The 19,942-nt window shown below is 40.6% G+C and overlaps 1 protein-coding gene across 3 annotated transcripts in view; it reads left to right on the plus strand.

Annotated features, from left to right (window-relative positions):
* Positions 1 to 4,371: 4,371 nt before the first annotated feature.
* LOC112980660 (cytosolic phospholipase A2 epsilon-like) overlaps positions 4,372 to 19,942 on the plus strand; it is a 36,826-nt gene continuing 21,255 nt past the window's right edge. For 2 of the 3 annotated variants that reach the window (XR_010389409.1, XM_064512593.1), the window contains exons 1-4: positions 4,372 to 4,473; positions 4,863 to 4,949; positions 12,069 to 12,144; positions 19,218 to 19,354. Coding sequence is in view for 2 of the 3 variants with exons in the window: in XM_064512593.1 (XP_064368663.1) it covers positions 4,447 to 4,473; positions 4,863 to 4,949; positions 12,069 to 12,144; positions 19,218 to 19,354 (327 nt within the window). In the remaining variant the exon portion in view is untranslated. The remainder of the gene's footprint in view (positions 4,474 to 4,862; positions 4,950 to 12,068; positions 12,145 to 19,217; positions 19,355 to 19,942) is intronic. The other variant, XM_064512594.1, reaches the window with a different exon arrangement.

Here is a 19,942-nt window from a genome sequence, read left to right on the forward strand (position 1 = left end):
AAGAGAGTTGCATTTTTCTGTATGCTTGGGGAGCAGAAGATGGCTGTTCCTAGTAAAAATAACCATCAACTAACAGGAATAAAGCAGCGGCACTTTTAGGAAAGCTGGACCCTCCCTCTGTGACTAGAAAGGTGGTCTGGGAAATCCAAAGGGAAGATGCAGTGAAGCAGGAGGAACTTGTGACACTCCTAGGGCATGATATGAGAGGGCACATAGGATGAGACATAAAGGAGAGTGTGTAGGCTGCAGAGGAGCTGGAAAGGGCACAGAAAGAGATGGAAGAGGAGAATAATTGAGAAAAGGACAGAAGAAAACATGTAATCTAGCTTTGTTCATTTATTTACTCTTGGTTGTCACTGCAATAAATCTTTTGAGTAATTATCTCCAATCCTGTCCATGTATTAAAGCAATAATATTAAAATAAGCCTAGCTCAGTCACTGATTGTAGTCTCAGATCTTTTCGATTGTAATCGTAGACACCATCAGACTAGACAGGAAAAAAAAGAGGCATGTGTGAAATAACAGTCAGTTCATGGCAGAGCAACTTTGGCCGTTCTACATTTTCATGTTTCTAGTAGCTAACCAGCTGACTGACAGGCCCCAAAATTGCTATGCGTGTGGATATCTAAGGGTGGCATGACATAATTTTTCTCCTCCTTGAGCTGCACTAAATGTATCTGACTCCCAGGTCTCTGACCCGCAAGTAGGGAGTGAGTTACCTTTGGATAGTTGAAGCACATCTCTCCTCTCTGTCCTTCTCTGAGACCTTCCCCATTTGCCCCAAACCTGTCTCAGATGCTCACAAAGCAGCTGCTTGCAGCCTAGGGTACCATGGAAAACTGAGCTTGATGTTCCTGCCCTAATACACCCAGCCATGAACTGTCACTGCTCATCCTGTGCTTTATTAGCAGCAGAAGTATTCCTGAAATGAGAGGCAAGGAGGGCTTCCGGGAGCCACAGCAGTCCTGAGGTAAGCTGTCCATTTTTCACGATCACAGGGGCCTTAGTCTATCCAAAATTGAAATATGGAAGTTTGTACTCAGAAAGCTTTCTGGTACTTTTACAGCATTGCATTTTGCATTCTCTGGTAACCTGGATATCAAAAAAATCTTCTATTTCTTATTTGAATGAATCTGTGAGAGATTTTTTCATTTATATGCTAATAGAGTTTTGCCCAAGGGTGTTTTGCAGCTTCACATTGCAACACTGTGAATCACGTGTTAACAACACAACTGAGTTCCTCAATGTCAGGTTCCCTCAGCATCAGTAACTTTGGAAACAGGTGATTAAAGCGGATATACTGATTACTCAGGGTGGGATTCATCTCACCTACCTTTAACTATTCAAAAGTTAAGTGTCAAGTATGAGCTGGACATTTAGGTTTCTTCTACAGTCAAATAAAAGAGAGAGAAGAATTTAATATAGACGGGCATAGTCACTACCTGGCATTGCCATGTCTCCTTTTTTCCTCCATTCAATACAGAGGGAACATAGATAACCAGCTTAGACTAAGTCTAACTTTTTGATGACTAAATTTAGACAACATCAAGTTTATCATCAGTGCACGTCTTGTGAAAAGACCATGTTTGCCTCAAAAGGAATGTTTCTTCATAGTGAAAATGATTTTGAACTTTGAACTCATTTAGGAAATTCAATATCACTGCCAGCTTTGAGTCAAAGGTACACTTGGCTGCATCTGACTTGAGCTTAAAGAACAGGTATTTCATATTGCAAAGGCCTGAGTCAGGAAGGAAGAGTTAGCTGTTAGGCAGCAAGCAGCTCTTAGTCACATTCCTGTGGGTTGCTGGAGTTTTTCTCCCTCCTCATTTCCTTTTGTCTTAAAACCAAAGGTGCAGTATTACACACGTAAATGAAAACTGGCTCTTATGCAAAAGCCTCACACCCATTAACTTCCATACATTGTAGAAGCAAGACCTGGAGCTAAAAACCTTTGTGGGGTACAATTATAATGAAATCGTAGCTAATGTTCTATTTCCTCCATTGTGATACTGTACTTCTATACGCTTTAATCAAGAATACAGATAAGCTCTAGCAGAACAAACAGAAAATGTGGGTGCTTTTGTATGTACATACACTTTTCTCTAAACTGTCTCTGGTCATCTTTTTACAGAAATAAAAAAGCAAAAAAAATTTTTTAGAAAGACATAAGTGTTCTTGCTAAGCAAAACATGGGTCCATGGGTCTGGGAGAGGCTTGTGACCAGTGCCCTGGAAAGCTTCCATGCGGGGGATTGCAGGGGACAATTTATCTAATGCTGATTTCGGTTAAGCGTTTTCTGTTCCATCAAAGAGCCTTGACACGATGAAGATGAGAATGGGAGTTCCTAGCAAACCTTAACCTTGCACAATGTGAGAAGGAAATGGTGGTTATTTATTAAAAACAGATATAGAAAATGTAGGTAAAATTAAACATAAGAAATTAAACTTCTGCAATTATGGACTATTGCAGGCAAGATGATCAAACTGTCTTAACTTGTTATCCTTGTAACACCACCTTTCCATCTTAATTCCTTTGTGCATACAAGAAATGTATGTGATGAACTGGAATGCTGAAAGTGACTGGGTTTCTGTCTAGTTTCTGTCAGTCGGGCTTCTTGTACAACACACCACCACACTCAGAGTGGCTGTGATTTCATACTAATGCAGGTTTCTAATAGGAAGCATCGTGCTTTCTCATCCTGTTCATCTCGAGTCCTTTCATAAGCACTGCTTCTAATCATTTGGGAGGATTTTCAATACAGGTGTATGCTTGCCTAATGATGTTTGCATAATGGATTTGAAAATTTAATCATTGAGCCTCCTAGAGGTCTGCTGAACACAGGCAGATCTTCACTACGCAGAAGGTTCATAAAATGAGCAGGCTCAGCCCATTAAATTCTGATAATCTGCTAAAAATGCCCTGCTAGCTGGTGATTTAAATAAAGTTGCCCAGGAATCTGAAAGTTTTTTGCGTAACAAAACAACAGTTCTGAACTGGTGCAAAACAAAAATGAAAACTCCGGCTTTCCTAAGAGATGAAATTGTTTTAGTTTGTTGAAATGTTTCACCTTTTTCAAGGTGAAATATTTGAATCTGAATTAAATATGTTAAAATGTATATTCTATTAAACTTAAAAACAAGCAATATAGAAGAGATTTCAAATGGAAAAGTGATACATTACATTTTAGGGAAAAAACGTTACTTATTAAATTTCTTCCTTCTTTCATTTATTTTGTAGTAGAATATTATAAAAGCAAAACACTTACACAAGTCATGATGAAACAGCATTTTTCAAGGGAAACATACTTCTTCAGGAAGATTCTTTGTATCTTCATACTTGAGTGTCCTCCTTCCTAGTGATCCTCCTTTTCTTTTTTTCTCTTTCCTTAAGCCTTCTTAGCATTCATGTCCTCAGGAAGGATAGTGTTTTCTCACATTTTCCCTAAGCATCTGTCTCCTCTTAGAATATCGTTTAGATCTTCTGTAGTTGTATACCTCTCCAAGGCTGCACCTCAGCTCCAAACATAAAATCACAGACTAAATCTCTTCCTGGCTCTCCCCACTGCCCCTGTAGAGCTTGGGTCCCACCTAGCTCCTCTCTTGCATACTGGAGGGAAAGAGAAACCTCTGCTGGGCGGAGGAGAGGTAGAAGAGACTGGATATGTGGAAGGAGTAAGAGAGATGTGAGGAACAAGTACTTGTTTAAGTACACAAGTACTGTGTTTAAAAACCTTTTGTTGATGGGAATACAGGTGGGTCTAGAGGGTAAGTCACTTTAGGACTATGAAGAAAACTGTCCTCTTGATAGTGGTAGCTTGGTAATGGTAATTTAGTTTACTGCTTAATGGTCATTTGTACAAGTCCTTAAAAAATAAGGTACTGTGCAAAATATATTGGCATTAAAATAGTCCCCTGGTATTTTCTAAACCAAAGAGACATGCCTTGCTGCCTTTGGTGGATTTCTCTCCTGCCATCTCCCTTGTGGAGGGAGTAGTGCATACCATTTCCCAGGGTCTTTGCACTGAAACACTTGGTAGATAGGTCTATTAAACAACTATTCTGTCTGTTAGATTATCACTGCAAGACCACCTATTGTAGATTATCTCTACCAGATCATCAAACAGATTATCACCTTTTTTACATTTCTGCAGTCCCCTAAGTGGAAATAGTTTGGTCGCTCAGCGTGCTCTGTTCAGTCACAAGAGCTGCAAATGAACGTTCCCACCTTGCAACAGGTTTGTTCTTAGGACAAGCAAAGTGGGTGGTAACTTTTCCTGTTTCGGAAATCCTGGGGGGGTGGAGCTCTGACTCAGTGTCATAAAACACCTGTTCAGCAGCTTCTGACACTCTGCAGGTCTGTAAATACGTTTCAGGAGACACCAGGAACTGTGGAACCTCATATGCAGTGTCCTCTGCAGCACCCGCTTTCCATGCAGCAGTGATCTCAATGGCATCAACAGCTGCCTTCCACCAGGTAAGTGGAAAATAGGACAAACCTGGCAGGATTCTAGGAAAACTTGGTTCAGATTTGTCCCCCAAGTACAGATGGTTCAAGTCCACCCTTATCTGTAGGACATAACTCTGCAAGGAAAAAAGATTGTCCTTCCTTGGCTATCTGCAGATATGGGGACCTGGAGCCAATATCTTTTTATATTGCATAGCAACAGCTGCCACTTTTCTGGCACATTCATTTGATCTACCACCTGTACGAATTGCCCAGGTACTCAGCATACCAGCGGTGTCACAGTGGGAGTTTATGAGCAGCAACTCCACCTTGAGAAGCTGAAATAACATGTTGCAATTAGGGACATAAAATACAACTGAAAAAATCATACTCATCTTTTGTTTTCCCTGCCTCAACAGGATTCAAGCAGCAAAACAAGCTCCTTGGAAAATGACGAAAGAAAATGGATGATCCAGCAGGTAGCACAGCACAATGTTCATGCTAAGGTACCACATTCAGCAAACTAAAAATGGGAGGGACTAAAACAATAATGACATTTTTTTTCAGAAAGGCAGAAGCTTTTTCCCTAATTTGATTATTATATTGGAAATAGGAACAACATTTCGTGGATGAAAATTCTCTCTATGTGAAACATCTGCATTCCATTATTCTTTTATTCCATTCCTTTCTCTATTTACACAAAGTGTATTATTTTCATGGGTTTATTACTTAGAGAAAATCCTTGGGGAAAATGTGCTTGATTTACTGTTAAAATGGGACTGAGTTGGGCCTTCTTTTAGTACTGTCCATCTCTACTGACTTTAATGGAGTTTTAGCTCAGCATGAATGGCGAACGTTACCAGCATCAGTTAGTCAGAGCACAGCTGTTGGCGATCCTCTGGATTTTAGCCATGAATGCCAGCTTGCAGAATAAATGCCTGTTTTGCTCACTGTGCAAGTCATCACAACAAAAGGAGAACAACTCTAGTAGACTTTGCAGGGCGTGAGGCAGAGCCGTATTTGTGTCTAACCTGTGCCGTTTGTATCAGTGACGATTTTTCTCTCCACTCTTGGTTAGCTTGCAACTGGCTGTACTTTCTGACAAGCTGCCTCCAAGTAAAACTGGATCGTTCTAAGCAAAAAGCTAACTTAGATTTAATGATATCTTCAATGGGGTATGATTCAAGTGTCTCTAGCTGACAGGAGACGTCAATATTTAATTTTGTGTTTGTAATAAGTGTTCAAAATCTATAGAAAATGATAAACATCACTTTGTTTCTTTATTTATATCACAAACTTGTCAAAATGATTGAAAACATTCTTGTTAAAAGTACTCTAACAGCTCCTACAGGTGGAAATTAGAATAGCAAAATGGTGACAAATTATCAGTGTGCTGATATGGCATTTAGGTGTGCAGGATTTGGGGGGTGCGTGTGTGTGCACGCGTGCACTAAAGGTCAGAAAGGGCTCAAGCAGGAAAAGCAACTACTGGGGAGTGTAAGGGCCTGATCTCTATTGTTTTTGTAATCATTTACAGTATCCATACAGAACTTGTTTTTTGCTTTAAAACATCTATGGCTAAAAAACATCCAGGGCTTCTTTACCATTAATGCATCTGTACGTGTATAAAGATTGTTAGAATCCGGTATATGCTTCTGAATGCATGTAAAGTGATATAAAAATTATGTGGTCAAAAGTGCCTGGATATGGGACTCTTTCCACAGCTTTAATTCTTCGTTTTTGTCCTAACATTTCCTCAGCTTCCAGAAGCTCTGCCTGGCTAGCCCCTAGTGTTTAACAACCAAGATGTTCAAAAGCCAGGAGGCAAATAAAGAACGACTGAGAACATCTGTTTTTTCTCTTCTGTAATAAAGCCTGGTAGGAAACTGGCATTAAAGGCACAGGCTTGTGTGGGCTGGCCAATTTCTGCCACTTACTGGCATCAGATTTCCGCAGCTTTGAGCAATCCTTGATTTTTGCTTGCCACAGCTTGCCATCTGTGACAGGAGGATAATCATTAGTAGAGAGGTGTTATAAAGGATAAGATGCTTATAGCAGCTCTTGAGTGCAAGGCCCAGAATGAGTAAGCAGGTGCAAAGCTCTCCTTAATGGCAGTGCTTAAATATTTGCCTATTTGCTTCAGTTTGATTTCTAAAAGGGCTTTGCATAACTGTGCGATAAACTAAATAGTATTGGGTTTGTTTTAGAAAAAGCATGCCCAGAGGTTGCCGCATGGAATATACTGTGACTCTAAAATAGTAATAGCCATCTCACCTATCTACAGTGGAAAGCCACGTATCCCTCATTGCTTTATTTTCAGACAATGCATCAATGTTATGAAACCTCATTCAGATTTTAAAATGGATGAGAGTTTCAACCGAGCTTTTCTCTAGCTGTCTCTGGGAGTCCTGAGATGCCAGTTTGCCTTTTAGCATGTTAGACACGAATACAGGGAAGATGAAGCATAATAAATGAATATCTCATGAATGGTTGTGAGTAAGCCAGCACATAACTACAGTAAATCTAGTAAATTTATCACTGGATATTATTTGTTAGTGCATTGCATTTCTTGGACTCCTACAGTGTAATTTGTCATTTACATATACACAAAAAACTGTGGTATCTTTCCTTGATAAATTATCAGCTTAAAAAAACTAGCTGTTGGCTCATCAGCTGTGGATGTATTGAACATTCATGTGCAGTAATGTAAAGAGCAAGAAACCCACAAGCATAATCTCAAGATTAATAGCGTGAACAGTGAGTGGGGCAGCTCATCAAGGTATCCTGCTGGACAGGACTTCGGAAACCAGAGGAGCACTAGCAGGAGCTCCATCAGCTTTGAACTTATGTAAGCAATATAGAGCACATCTCACCTTTAACGGTTTGCTGCAAAACTAGAAAAAGTCATGACACCAGGACCAAGCCACCTGTCACCCTTTCCCTTAAAAAATACCTGGAATTGAACAGTGACATGCAGGCTTATATTTTGCAGGAGTAAAAATGAGCCTTTAAAGAAGGCTACTCAGCCTGCCAGTCACCCTGCCATTGCAGGGATGAATTTAAAGGTTCAGGGTATACAGATTTACCTCGTCGTTAGAGAGGACTGCAAGTCTGCAATGAGAGCAAACCACACTTCAGGGCTTTGCCCATCTGTGGAAAAAACATAATGTACTGTGTGCATCTTCACGCTTTGGTAACAACACTTTCTTCTTTTAAAGTACCAGGAATTGTTCCTGACTCAATGTGGAATGCAAATGTTCTGCTGAAGAAAACTTTTTATGATAATTATCCCTTGTGAACAGTTGGTTACCTTACTAACTCTCTGAATTAATGATTTTTTTTAAGGTAACACAAATGATCATCGTCATCATCAGTGACACATTGTTGCTTTTTAATTTGTTAGCTTTTATCTTTGCTCAGGGTGTTACTGTAATGAAATGATGACCCTAGAGGGAAAGGAGGATTAATTACATGATTTCCACTGATGATGCCAGGGACTTGAGCTTCAGTTATAAGATGATGATATTTTGCTCATAGAATTTTCTGGAGTGGCTTTCAGGTCTGGCATTTGGCATTATTGCTTAATACAGAGCTGGCAGTCCTCTCCAAAGGCATTGTTGTCTCAAGTTATGAGGAGGAGGAATGACCACTGAGTATTGCTGCTCTTTTGATGCCCTAAAGAGGGGACAAAAATGTATTCTAGAACTGATTTTTTTTTTTTCCCCCCCAAAGGACCTTGGTTTGGGAGATATGGCCTTCTAAGTGTTGTACTGAGAGAAAGCAAAAGCAGATCAGGTTACAGACCGGTTCTGAGTGCTATGAAAATGCTCTTTTAACTGGTACAAATGCTGAGAACATAGAGATAAGATCAATATTTTCATTATTCCTTTAAATTTAGAGCAATCGTTATTTTGGTGGGCAGGCTAACACTGGAAGGAATTTTGCTGGAAAAAATGCTCGCTGAATGAACAGAGTCAGGCTGAGGGAAGCTTAGTCTCCCTTTTTCCTTCACTTCACTTGCTTGGCTGCTTGTTCTTTACCACCAAGCATTCTTACTGAATGCACCTTCCAGGTTCACATCACTGTCTTTTACCTCTCTTGTTAATTCCTTGAATGTTCTTTCTTTCTTTCTTTCTTTATTCTCTTTCCCATGGTGTTTGTTCCATGATTATTTGCTGGGTATCCTCCGGCTGACATATCCCGTATGTTGTCATCTTATAGTGCTCAGATTTCTTAGCCAGCACTGAGATTTTCCCGGACAGGGGCCGCCTGCCTCGTGGTTCGCAGTGTGTTGGTACAGAGCTCATTGGCTTTTCTCTTACTCAGCACCCACTCTGAACTCTCCTCCTGGAGGCGAGAAGTAATTCTTCTTCAAATCAATTTCTAATCTGTACATCGTAGATGATCTCGTACTGTGCACAATCATTCCCTTAGCAAGCTCTTAAAATTTAAATAAACTCCTTCCCTTCGCACTGAGCCATCTCCCTGTGACACCACACACCCACGTTCACGTTCTCACCACAGTTCCATGCACACGGCGGTGTTTGACTCTTGCATAATCTTTGACACACTGTAATCCAGGGAGTATCTTATTGTTCTCCACAACTGCGTATGTTGTGTATTTTTTTTCCTAACATAGCCCTCCCACGCTGTAGATCTTATCAGTTTGCCTTTATTTGCATGCAAAATATGGTGTCCTTGTGAAGTATTCTTCTCAGAATCTGTGTTCCAGTCCACTGCAATGAAGTGTTCATGGCCCTCAGGAATGACCATATGGCTGGTGCTTCACGTAGATGCATCCTCACTGAATCCACACGTATTTCTACTTTTGTCATTCTGCTTCTTAAAAAGTCATGGTAGTTTATGTGAGAGTCTCTGACAGTCTTAAAAACATAGGTTCCAAAATGTTGGTTGGCAGAATGATGCCACAAGCTTTCACTAAATAAGGCCAAGACAACACCAAGACTAAATGCAATTCCTTTCACTCTGTCCTTTATGTTTCCTAAAATACTTCTGCTGAAGGCTTTTTTTTTTAATTTGAGATCTACTTTTTTAAAAAAGCATAGAAACAAAAAGAGAAGCTCAATGGATTTGTAGGTTCCTTTAAAAACAAAGCAAACCAGAATCAGTTAAGCAGGCGTAGAGGTATGCCTTTCTGACGAAAAAGGAGTGGGTTACCATCATGACTAAGCAATAGTTCTGAGGTGGCTCAATCCAGATCCTAATAATGTGGAGATCTTACCTCCCTAGTTTAAAACAAACACTTTAAAATAAAATAAAATATTCTGCACCCTACCTCAGACTTTACACAACAGCTGTTAGTTTCCTACTTTGTTCTGCTGTACACCCAGAAGCTCAGTAAAATGCAAATATATCTTCTACTCCTTGTAGTAGGAGTAGAACCTTCTACTTCTTGTAGTAGGATCAAGAGAATGAGTTTGTTTAGCACTGAATAGACATCTTACTGTTTTGGGTGTGTTTCTATACCTCACATCAAAAAGTACTAGAATTTTAATTAGCCAAGTTTAAAAAATATTTTGAAATTATGATTCCTGGTTATAAGATAGAGCTCATGCACAAAGTTTTATGGTTATTTAACGTATCGGTTAATTTTTATCTAATACACCACTAAGTTACTCAGCATTTTCTGAAAAATTAATTCTTGCCTTTTCATCAGATAACTTCAGAACTTGACAATTACTGCATTATTTGCAAATTCCTTTTATTACCTTCATGTCCTTTATCTTCATAGAGATGGAGACAATTTGGGGAGTTAAGCTAAGTTTTGACATCATGAATTCCCTACGGTCAATGCTTTACACACTTCAGCTGATAGACTGTCTTGTTCCACTGATTTCTTATACTTTGACTTTCTGTCACGGTAGCAGCACCTATGAATATGCCGCTTGCTCTTACTTCACTTAAGAGTTTCTTCCTATTCTTTTAATTAAAGTTTCTCAGAGAATAGATAGTATCACTTTCCACTAGCACTCCTCCGCTTTCACTTCAGATACTTTTTCCAAATTTTTGGCCGTTAGCTTTCACAATGGCTTTATTCTCTTTCCTCTTCCCTTTTTTTTTTTTTCTTCCCTTTCTTTGTCAGGTGAAATTACTAAGAATTTATATCAGTTTAGTCAGAGGTCCTTAAAAAAAAAATCATTGTGATTCAGGAACCTGTATCTTTCTCTAAAGGTCGCTTTTTTTTTTTTAAATAAATTTTAACATATTTATATCTTACCCTCTTATTGGAGGTACCCAATTCAGAATCTGCTGATGACATCTTGGTATGCAATTAAATGCTCTTATGTAATGATAATGGTCAGGCCTGGGGATTTGAAAAACTGTAAAATAGTCTTTTCTTTCTTGTGCAGAGCTTCATTCTCTGTGACATTCACTATAGTCTTACTGTGTCACTCCAACTATCTAATGAGCTATTCCTATTATAACTACACATCAGCTTGGGACAATGAATTTGCTATTCAGTACAGTTCTTTCTGAAATCTCTTCTTTTCTTCTGTTTCTTTTCCCAAGCTATGAAGCCCTACCAGTAACCCTCCCTAGTGCTGATTTATCCTTTTCACTCAGTCTGTTGTGTAAAAGTGTGATGCAAACCTCTTTCCTTTCTGTAAACTTTTTTGACTAATTGACTAAACTATTTTGACTATTCTTCTGTAACTGTTCCCACAATCAGGGACTCCAGATAGTCACGTGTGCTCCAACTGCAGAAACCTTTGCCCACTTTCTGCATCTTTCTGCTGATGCTCTAATTGCTGATGCTGAGGGATGGATATATTCTCTAAAGATGTAAACCCCCTACAGCACATATGACTGGCACAGCTTTTACAGACCCAGCTGGTCAGGCCTGATGTCTTCTACAAGAAATTGAAGATTTCCTTCTTTGAGATGGATTGTAGTCAAAACTACGTATTCTGCTCCACATATCTAACAATCAGATACCCACATCTGGTAAGGAAAATTTCTGCTCACAGTAAGCAAACTGTGAGCATTTTTCAGAAGCTCTGTATTGCACCAGCTGCGTGAGACACATCCTAAGGAGTAAGAACTCATCCTTAGACATCCCATACCACAGTCATGATGCTGAGTCTACCTTTTAAAAAACAACCAAGAAAACCTCAAAAGGTCCCTCTCATATTTTTTCCCCTACTCATGCAAGAATTCCATTAAAAGCAGAAACTTTTGTGTAGGCCTTCAGTGCAACACAGGCTGTTGGTCAATAATCAGTCCAAATCAGGGTACCTCTGCTCTGTGGATTCACTGAATTGTGTGTTGTCATGTTGGATACAAGTGGCCACTTGTATCTTAGATGATTTAATATATCTGGCTAAGTGAACTTTTTCAGCTATGTTTACCCTCTGTCTCCACTTTCCTATTTACCCTTTCTTTCTCCACTTTCTGCTGTATGCTTCGGTGACTGCAGACTTCAGCAGTTGATTAAGTTTGTGGAGAAAGTGCATTTTATTGCGGATTTTGTTTCTGCTGTGATGTGCACTGGAAGAGACACCTTCAGTAGAACCTGGGTTCCTTTCAGTGTTTGGTTATCATTAAAATAAATACATGTATCCCAACCTTTAAAGCTTATGCACATCTCCTTTGTTATTTTTCAGCAGAAAGAAATGTCACCTTACTGCCTGCTCACCGTAAGAATCATAAAGATGAGCAATGCTTATCGGGCAGATTTGTGTAAGTACCAGATTTTTCTTAGCGACATACAATTCTAAAATTACTGGATCAGACCCTGCTTGTGCTAGCCACCGCCCAAATACAAAACACAGAAATCATACTTGCTAGGAATTCACAATCTAACCAAGTGCTGCCACAGAATATCCATTTTCAGTTTCCGAGTTCATTTTTTAAGAATTCAGCAATGTGTCAATGCCAGGTAGTATATTGACTGAAACTTAAATGCTATCATCATTCAGCAAAGCATAGAATTATACATTAGTTATCTGACATGTTGGCTATTTCAGTGGTGAGAAAATAGCTTGACATTGGTTTTAATAACCAGGTATGTATATTCTATGTCTATAACAAATAGAGGGAATACAGGGCTGAAATCCTTATATATCAATTATACATACAACTTGTATAAAAAGTGTTCTGAAAATGTCTGGTATTGGCTAGCCCTTACTTGATGCTCCAGTTCCACACAGGCTCTTTCTGGAGAAGTTTCTCCTGCCTTTCCACCATGTGCCTCCTTGACTTGGCAAGTTACTAATAACTACAGTTTTGCATGTTCCTTTACCACATTGTTCTTCCTCCCCTTGCTGTGCACATTTTTCCATTTTGGGAGATTGTGCTGGAGTTCACTAACACCACAAACTCTCCACCACCCAACATGTCACATAACTTCTTACCTCTCTCCACTGTCTTCCCATTTCTTAATATTTTTTAGTACTGTCTGAGCATCCACCATAGTGAAAGGTCATTTACTGTTGATGTTAGCTGTGGGACTCCAAAATATGATAGCTCTGTGGCATAGGGTCCGTTTCCTAAGGAAGTCGCACCATAACAGCACTGTAAGCCAGCGTGCCATTGAACAAGGGGGATAAAGCAATATTTAATAGCTCTTTGTTGGCTGAGCAGCATCCATCCTGTGCTCTGAAAGAGGCTGGAGTCTTGCGGGAAAAATAGTAGGTGACTGTGTAATTTAAATATTTTAGTACAATGCACACAGAAATTGTAATTTTTGAGTGCTTGCTTTTGCATCGACACCAGCGTTCTTTTAATTTAATCTTTTTTAACATTGGAAAGCATTTCAAGTATCAGAAAGCTAAAATAGCTACACATACTACTGTGTGCTGAGGCAAATTTAAAAATGATGTCATTTACCTAGCCTCAATTACAGGTCTCGGCAATATGATCCTTTTCCCCTAGAAAACTGAGTGTTAGCAGCTGATGCCTGTGCCATCAGACTGTGAGATATCAGTGTGCAGCAGATAATTTTGTAATGATTTATTTCAGATTTCCCTAGATTTTCCTCTTCTAAGTAGCAAATCCAGGACCAAACCACCTTTCCAACCAAGTGCAGCAGCTTCTGTGACTTCCTTTCTCCACCACTGTGTAGGTTTCCCATGTTTCTAAACATGTGCTGTTACCAGCTTGCTCAAGTTTCTGTCCACCTCTGCTTGATAAAACAAGCCTCCTCTTTCCCTGATTTTTCTCAGTTCATTGCAAATGCTTTAGCCATTAGATTTTCTATATTTTTCCTTAACTTACTTGTTAAATCCTGGCTTTAGGATACGCTGCTTTCTATGTACTTCCACTAACTCTCCTCACTATAGTTTGCACCCAGCTTGATCCTGGGTGTTTTTTTAAACATGTATTTTGAGAATTGCGGGACGGGTGTTTTGCAAGCTTGGGACGGAGTCCCATCTTATCCTGAAATGTAATGCCATGCCTTTGCCTATAGACAACACATGCTGGTGGAGTTCAGCAATGATCGTATCTGTTTACAAACAAAGACAAAATTAAAACAAAAAAAAAATCCACCTCACTCCTCCCACTCCTGCTCAATAGATCAATTAGCTCATTTTATATACCTACTGTCGCGCTACTGCTTTTGTGGGCTCCGCTGTACTTAAGTAATGTTCAGCTCTGACATTTGCTTAGTACTTCACACAGCTGGTTTCTAGCTCATCTTTATTATGCAAATGCTATTTACAAATGTGATTGAATTAATTTTCACTCTATTTCTAGCTGACCTTTATGCCAATTTGTAATAATGGGTCAGAAACAAACATAAATTTATGGTACTCCCTAATTTTATGGGGACACTAGAGAGGCATTACAGTAAGATCTGTTACTCATCCTGCTGTCTTGCAGGCGATGAGTGTCATCCCCACGCTCTAACACGTGTGCACAGTTACACTGGGGAAGTGGTGGGAATACCAGTATGCAAGCAATTCAGGTGAAGTTTATGGGACTTTCATAGTCTGGTGCCTGCTTTGCAGTGGTGGAAGGAGCAACGATTTGGGGGGGATTATTGGTGCGTGGGGGAAGAGAATTTCACTTGCACCTCCTGCCCCGCAGAGGTGGGGAGGGCAGAGTGGGCTCTCAGTCTGCCTGCAGGGAGAGGCGGTGAGGAAAACCACCAGAAACATTTCACCTCAGGGAGCACAGAAAAGGCAGCTGTCTCACATGAGTGCCAGAGACTTTTATAAAAGCTCTTGTTCCCTGGCTCCATTCATGGCATAACTTCTCCCTAGATAATTCCCTATGCACAGGAGGAATATCTGGCCAGGCTGAGGCAGCAGCGGAAATGGTGCATTAGCCTCTTTCCTTGTTGCTAACACCTCCTCCAGTGCATCTGTTTCCCAGAAAGGAAGAGGAAGGAGCCAGGCCAAGGGAGAGGAAGAGCGTGGTGGCACACATTCTGTCATACTTTAAAGCTGCTCTCCTGAAAGATATGAGTGACTCTGTGGCTACGCAGAGCACCCAGACTAGTCCACCTTCACTGCCATTAGCATTTATTCTCTATTTCATGGCAGTGCCTAAAGTCCAGTCACAGCTGAACCTCTCCCTACCCCCATCCCCATGAAAAAATAACATGATTAATGACTGCACCTGCCTCATCTAGCATGTCCAAAGCTGTCGCACCGAGAGAGGGGAAGAACCGCATGAGGCTGTGAGGGGAAGTAGACCCCTCTCAGGTCCTCGGGGAGTGCAAGTGACAAAGTTCTGGAGTGATGTGACCTCCCTGCTGGCCTACAAGGGCCTGGAGGCTGCCAGAGCTCACTGGTCACTGACCCAGGGAACCACACAGTGGAAATCTGTCTCCAACATGGACCTGTGATTCAATACAAGGGGAAAGAGCAAAACTCTCTTGTAACTCTACTGGATATCGCATAATGCCCAAAACCTAAATGGAGAGGTCTCTGTAATATATGATTCTCTGAAACCATGGTGGCTAACATGGACATCAGCTGATAAGACATAGCAAGAGCTGACCCTAGCTGCTGCAGAGCACTTTATGGCTCAGTGACACAACACAGGTAAAGAGGGGGTGTGTCTGGTCTGGCTTTACATGCTCGACCTAACTAGTACTGAGGGTTTGCAACAGCCTGAATTGCAGAGATGAATTTGAGCTATGTGTCCTAAGAAGAAATTATTTGGAATGAGTTTCAGATTGACAGGTGCTTTGTTCCCAGAGACAGAAACTTCTCTGCTGGGTATTGTTTTATCAGTTCAAGAGGTTGTAGGTAGTGGGATCTCCATGATGCAGCTGTCAGAGCTGAGATAGGCCTAGGTGAAATCTTGGGAGGTTGAGATGTGACTGTGACAGTACCTACTGGGTGTAGTCTCCTACTACAGAAACTGTGCATGTAGAATCTGGAATGGAGTGGGGTGCACTCCAATGGTAAAAAGTGCCAGAGGTAAATTTGAATCTTCCTCCAGATTTGTGCTGAAGGCCACCGTCGGCTGGCTCAGCTGTAAAAGGATACCTGTTTGAGCTGGAGGGTCAAAAAATCATACTCCCATTATCCTTCCTTTAGTTTTTGGGAAACCTTTAGATGAAGAGAGATTTTGTATAATTATAAAGGAGGAGAGGGCTCTTCTTCTCTCACAGCTTGAGAAATTATTTTGTGGACACTGTCATTCTATGTATTCAGAGACGTGCATCAGTTTGGAGATGATACCCCTGGAGTCAGAGTGTTTACAAATTAGAGTGGCTCTCCAAAGACAATAGGGATTATTTGTGCTAAGGAAAATAATCAAATGCACAGAAACTAAGGAGAATACATGTATTACTACTTGTTATGTGCATTTCTGTTTGATATTGGTCATTTTAACTAAACAAATATGACAGAGCAGTGAGCAATCATTGGCTTCCTGGAAGAACTCAGCGGGATTTTGTCTTTGACCTCCCACCAACTTCTTTTCTGTTACTACCGCACAGGTGTGATACTCATGGATACTCCTACTCTAGGAGTGCAAGTGGTGCCAGTGGAGCAGGAGGTAAAGTCTACCTGAGGCATGAAAGCTTCCCCCTGTGACTGAGGCAGATACTGCACCTGGCTTAAATGGCTGGACAGGCTGGAGGGCTAATTCATGCAGGGACTCTGTCCACTCCTGCTGAAGGACGTTACTGATAACGCATAGTAGATCCGTGAGCCTTTGTGATTTCCACAAGCAAGCTGCGGAGACTGGTATCGCTCTTACATATGAGTGTTGCATATGGTTACCTGTAAAGGACAGTGCTCAGTTCAAATAGGCTCTCAGATAGATGGCAGTTGGAGTTAACCTCTTAATACTGTTTGCCTTCTACTATGTTGGTGAGGAAAAAATGTCCCTGAAGACCGTGTTTGATGATTGAGTAATGGGAGTCACTCTCCTCCTCTTAGGTAAGCCATAGTAAACTAGATTCAAGGGGAACCTGTCTGTCTAGGTAGAGAGGAAATCACTAGAAGAAATTATTCTTTTTCTTTTTGTCATTATGAACTGCAGTAAGAGGACAGATTTTTTAATGGTTATTTACATTCATTGTTCTTACAAGACTTGTTTTTCTTATACGCTTTGTTTTTCAATGCTGTAATTTTATTTGTGACGGAGATGAATGATTTCAGTGTGTGATGGCTTATTGTAGGAACATGTCACAGGACTATACTCTCACAGTGCAGCAGATAGCTGGATGCAATTCTGAACTTTTAGGTTCAGTTCTGAATGTTTAGCCCATCTTTAGTTTGAAGACAGAGATGAACAATGTTCCCATCAACACAAATTGAGGGTGCTTATCCTGAGCAAAGATACCAGGATTAGCTGTCTTTTAACCTCGAACTTGATACATTTTGTCTGTGATTCTGACTGCATCACAGCCTGCCCAGGGGCCACTGCTGCTGAGGGGCCCATAGTCTTTAGGGAACACCTGAAATCATTAAAACATGCTGCTTCTCCTCCCACACACCATTTCTCTGCCACCTTCAGTGGGTTATAAGTGATTTACAGCAGTTTATCAGTGGAGGATCAATCTACTGCTTTGAGGAACTCACTCAAGTACTTGGACTGTGCTCACAGAAATTAAGTGTTCAACTCTCTCCCCATGACGTAGGCAGCTCTATTGACTGACATGGGACCAGACTTCTCCCCTTCTTCTCTTCCCTGCACCAAGGCCTGTTTTACACAACAAGGTGGATCAGCCCTTCCTTTAACTTTGGGGAAAGGTCCTGCTCAAGGTCTGAGAATCTCTTTGCTGTTTGCTTGGCTCATGTTCTATGGGGACTGATGCCTTATAGTAAATGCAGGTTCACTCCATCCACAAGATCTAAATCCTTCTTGCCACTTCCTTTTTCCTGGGAAGAGAGATGGAGTAGAAAATGGCTTCCAGATTTCTTCCAGATTTCTTCCAGATTTCAGGCATCAGTAAGCCCCAGGAAAAGGATCCAGCTACCTACTGACCTCCTGAAGAGGTAATTATATTGCTAGTAGGTCTCTCTCTTCCTACTCCACCCAAGGAGGCAACACTCTAGGTGGGAGGGATAACTGATTTTTTTCCATTGTGAAGGGTTAATAACCAGCTATGTCAGGCATTTATTATCTGAATCAGACTCAAACCCTGATTTTTTTAAGCTTTCTCATAAAACTAAGTTGTAGACACATAAATGAGGATTTAGGAAGTCAATTTTCTAAATTGTGAGCAAGATTAGAATAAGCTTTTCTCTAAATATAGGTACCATGTGTTGGTATCATACACCTACAAAATTCTGGCTTTAATGGTTACAAAGCAAAGTAGTTAAAGCTATGAAATGTCAGGATTAAGTTTGCTTCTGTCTGGTACACCAACCAATATAATCTCCCCAGTTTCCTCAGTTGGTTCCTTTATGGGACTAGTACTTTCTTTTCTTTCCATTTGATCTGTTTCACCTGAAACTCATCTTTCTTTGCTTACTCCTACTGCCAGGCTGGATCATCCAGTGCTGGTACCCTTCAAGATCCAATTCGATGACCCAATGGCCCATTCTTGCCTTAAGGTTATTTACAGTCCATTCTTCTCAGGATCTCTCACTCTCTGCTATGTCAGTGACAGGTTCTGCTCAGCTCCCACTCCTACAGTCCTCCCCTGCAAGCCAGCTCCAGAGCATTCCCCATGTAGCCCTTGTCCCACAACGCTCCCTCGCTTCCTCACCTGGGTCCAAATGTTGTCTTCTCTGTATAGGACAATTTCCTGCTCTTCCTCACTTTCTGGGAATAGCAGCATAGGTGATGTCCTTGATCTTAGGTGAAGGACCGTTGTGCTTTCAGCTCCGAAGCCTGACACAGAAGCCCAGAGCTCCAAGTAATAGCATCAGTGAGTCTCAGACTATGGTATGCAGAACATAGGGGCTTTTGGATATGAAGGTCTAGCAAATACATTATAGTATTCACTGTTTTTTGAAGGCTGATAATGTGGCCAAATGTAGACAGATTTCTACATGGCAAATTTCTCCCCCTGCCAAACTTCCAGAGAGAAGAAATAATGTTGATAAGGGGCAATATGGAACTTCTTGCTACCCATATTACTCTGTCTGCTGGCTAGCACTTTTTTTAATAACATATAAGATTGTGCAGTTATTCAAATACTCTGCTTATTAAAATAGTGTTGTGATGAACAGCAACTTAATTTTATTCATCTGTGTGATTCCTATCTTCCTGTTCTGGCCTATGCATGTCAGAAATAATTGGCCATGTCTTATCCATGTTCTAACTATAGAGCATTTCAATGCCTTAGTCTCTTGTGTCCTAGTTCCATTGCCAGATATTTTGTGCCTGTATTTCTGTAGTAAGTCAACCCGATTGCTATGTGAGTCTCTGGTTGCCAACTGCTTCAGATGAAAAATTCCAGACCAAAGCCATCAAAAACTGCAGAAATCCAGTGTGGAATGAAACTTTCTATTTCCAGATACAGAGAGAAGTCAAGGTATGCAAATAAACCAAGAACTCTCTTCTTCATCTCATCTGTATGCAGCTTCTTTCAGTTTAGACTAAAGCAGGATGTCAGGTCGTCTAAAGCCTTGCTGAGTTTACTGAAAATTCCACTAGGAAGCTAGAGTGAAACAATTTTGTTTTTTTCTGGGATCTACTTCTCTCCTAAAGGATACTTATTTGTATATCAACAGTGTGAGCCTGACTTCCTTGCAGAAGACTAATGAGCAAATGAGTGACAATACAGAGAAACAACAAAATAAAACAGTAAAGCAGTACTATGACAGCAGAATACATTTTCCACTGAGAGGTCATGAAGTAACAGCATACCAAAGCCAGAAAGCTATGAAATTCTAGTAGGATTAAGATCTTTATTCAGTCTGGTACTGCTAATGACACTACCCCCAAATACCTATCAAACACAGATGCTGAAAGTTGAAGGCCCAAGAAGAACACAGAAAAGTGGCCTTGAAAGTCTTTAATATGAAGCTACCTCTATTTAAGATTACATTACTTGGGAGAGTTACTGGCAAGCAGAAATGGTGACCTGAAAGAAATCTCAGCTCAGCCTTAACTGAAAAGA

This window comes from Dromaius novaehollandiae, chromosome 5 (genome assembly GCF_036370855.1).
Source record: "Dromaius novaehollandiae isolate bDroNov1 chromosome 5, bDroNov1.hap1, whole genome shotgun sequence".
Taxonomy (NCBI): Eukaryota; Metazoa; Chordata; class Aves; order Casuariiformes; family Dromaiidae; genus Dromaius; species Dromaius novaehollandiae.